Below are 215 nucleotides of genomic sequence, written 5' to 3'. Positions count from 1 at the left end.
CAGCAACAAAACACCACCAGTATCGCCCCGCCTTAGCTGCTGCACACTACTACTACAACTCCTGCTGCTGCTGTTATAAACTTAAGAGACACGCATAGACAAGGCCTTCTTTTTCTCTCCTCCTGGGGCCCCCGCTAAGCTGACACGATAGCTGCTGCCCCCTCTTGTTTGCTTCGGTGAGTTGCTGCGCTGCTGCTGCTGCTGCTGCTGCAGCT

General features: G+C 54.9%; 1 protein-coding gene across 1 annotated transcript in view; it reads right to left on the bottom strand.

Moving 5' to 3' along the window:
* Positions 1 to 81: 81 nt before the first annotated feature.
* Positions 82 to 215, bottom strand: part of EMH_0090100 (uncharacterized protein) — a gene marked incomplete at both ends in the record, with an annotated part of 876 nt that continues 742 nt past the window's right edge. The window contains one exon of the mRNA XM_013501528.1: positions 82 to 215. Coding sequence (XP_013356982.1) covers positions 82 to 215 — 134 coding nt within the window.

The sequence above is a fragment of the Eimeria mitis genome, genomic scaffold (genome assembly GCF_000499745.2).
Source record: "Eimeria mitis Houghton genomic scaffold, Emh_scaff7032, whole genome shotgun sequence".
Taxonomy (NCBI): Eukaryota; Apicomplexa; class Conoidasida; order Eucoccidiorida; family Eimeriidae; genus Eimeria; species Eimeria mitis.
The sequence above is the reverse complement of the archived record's forward strand: the minus strand, read 5'-3'. Positions and strand labels throughout refer to the sequence as shown.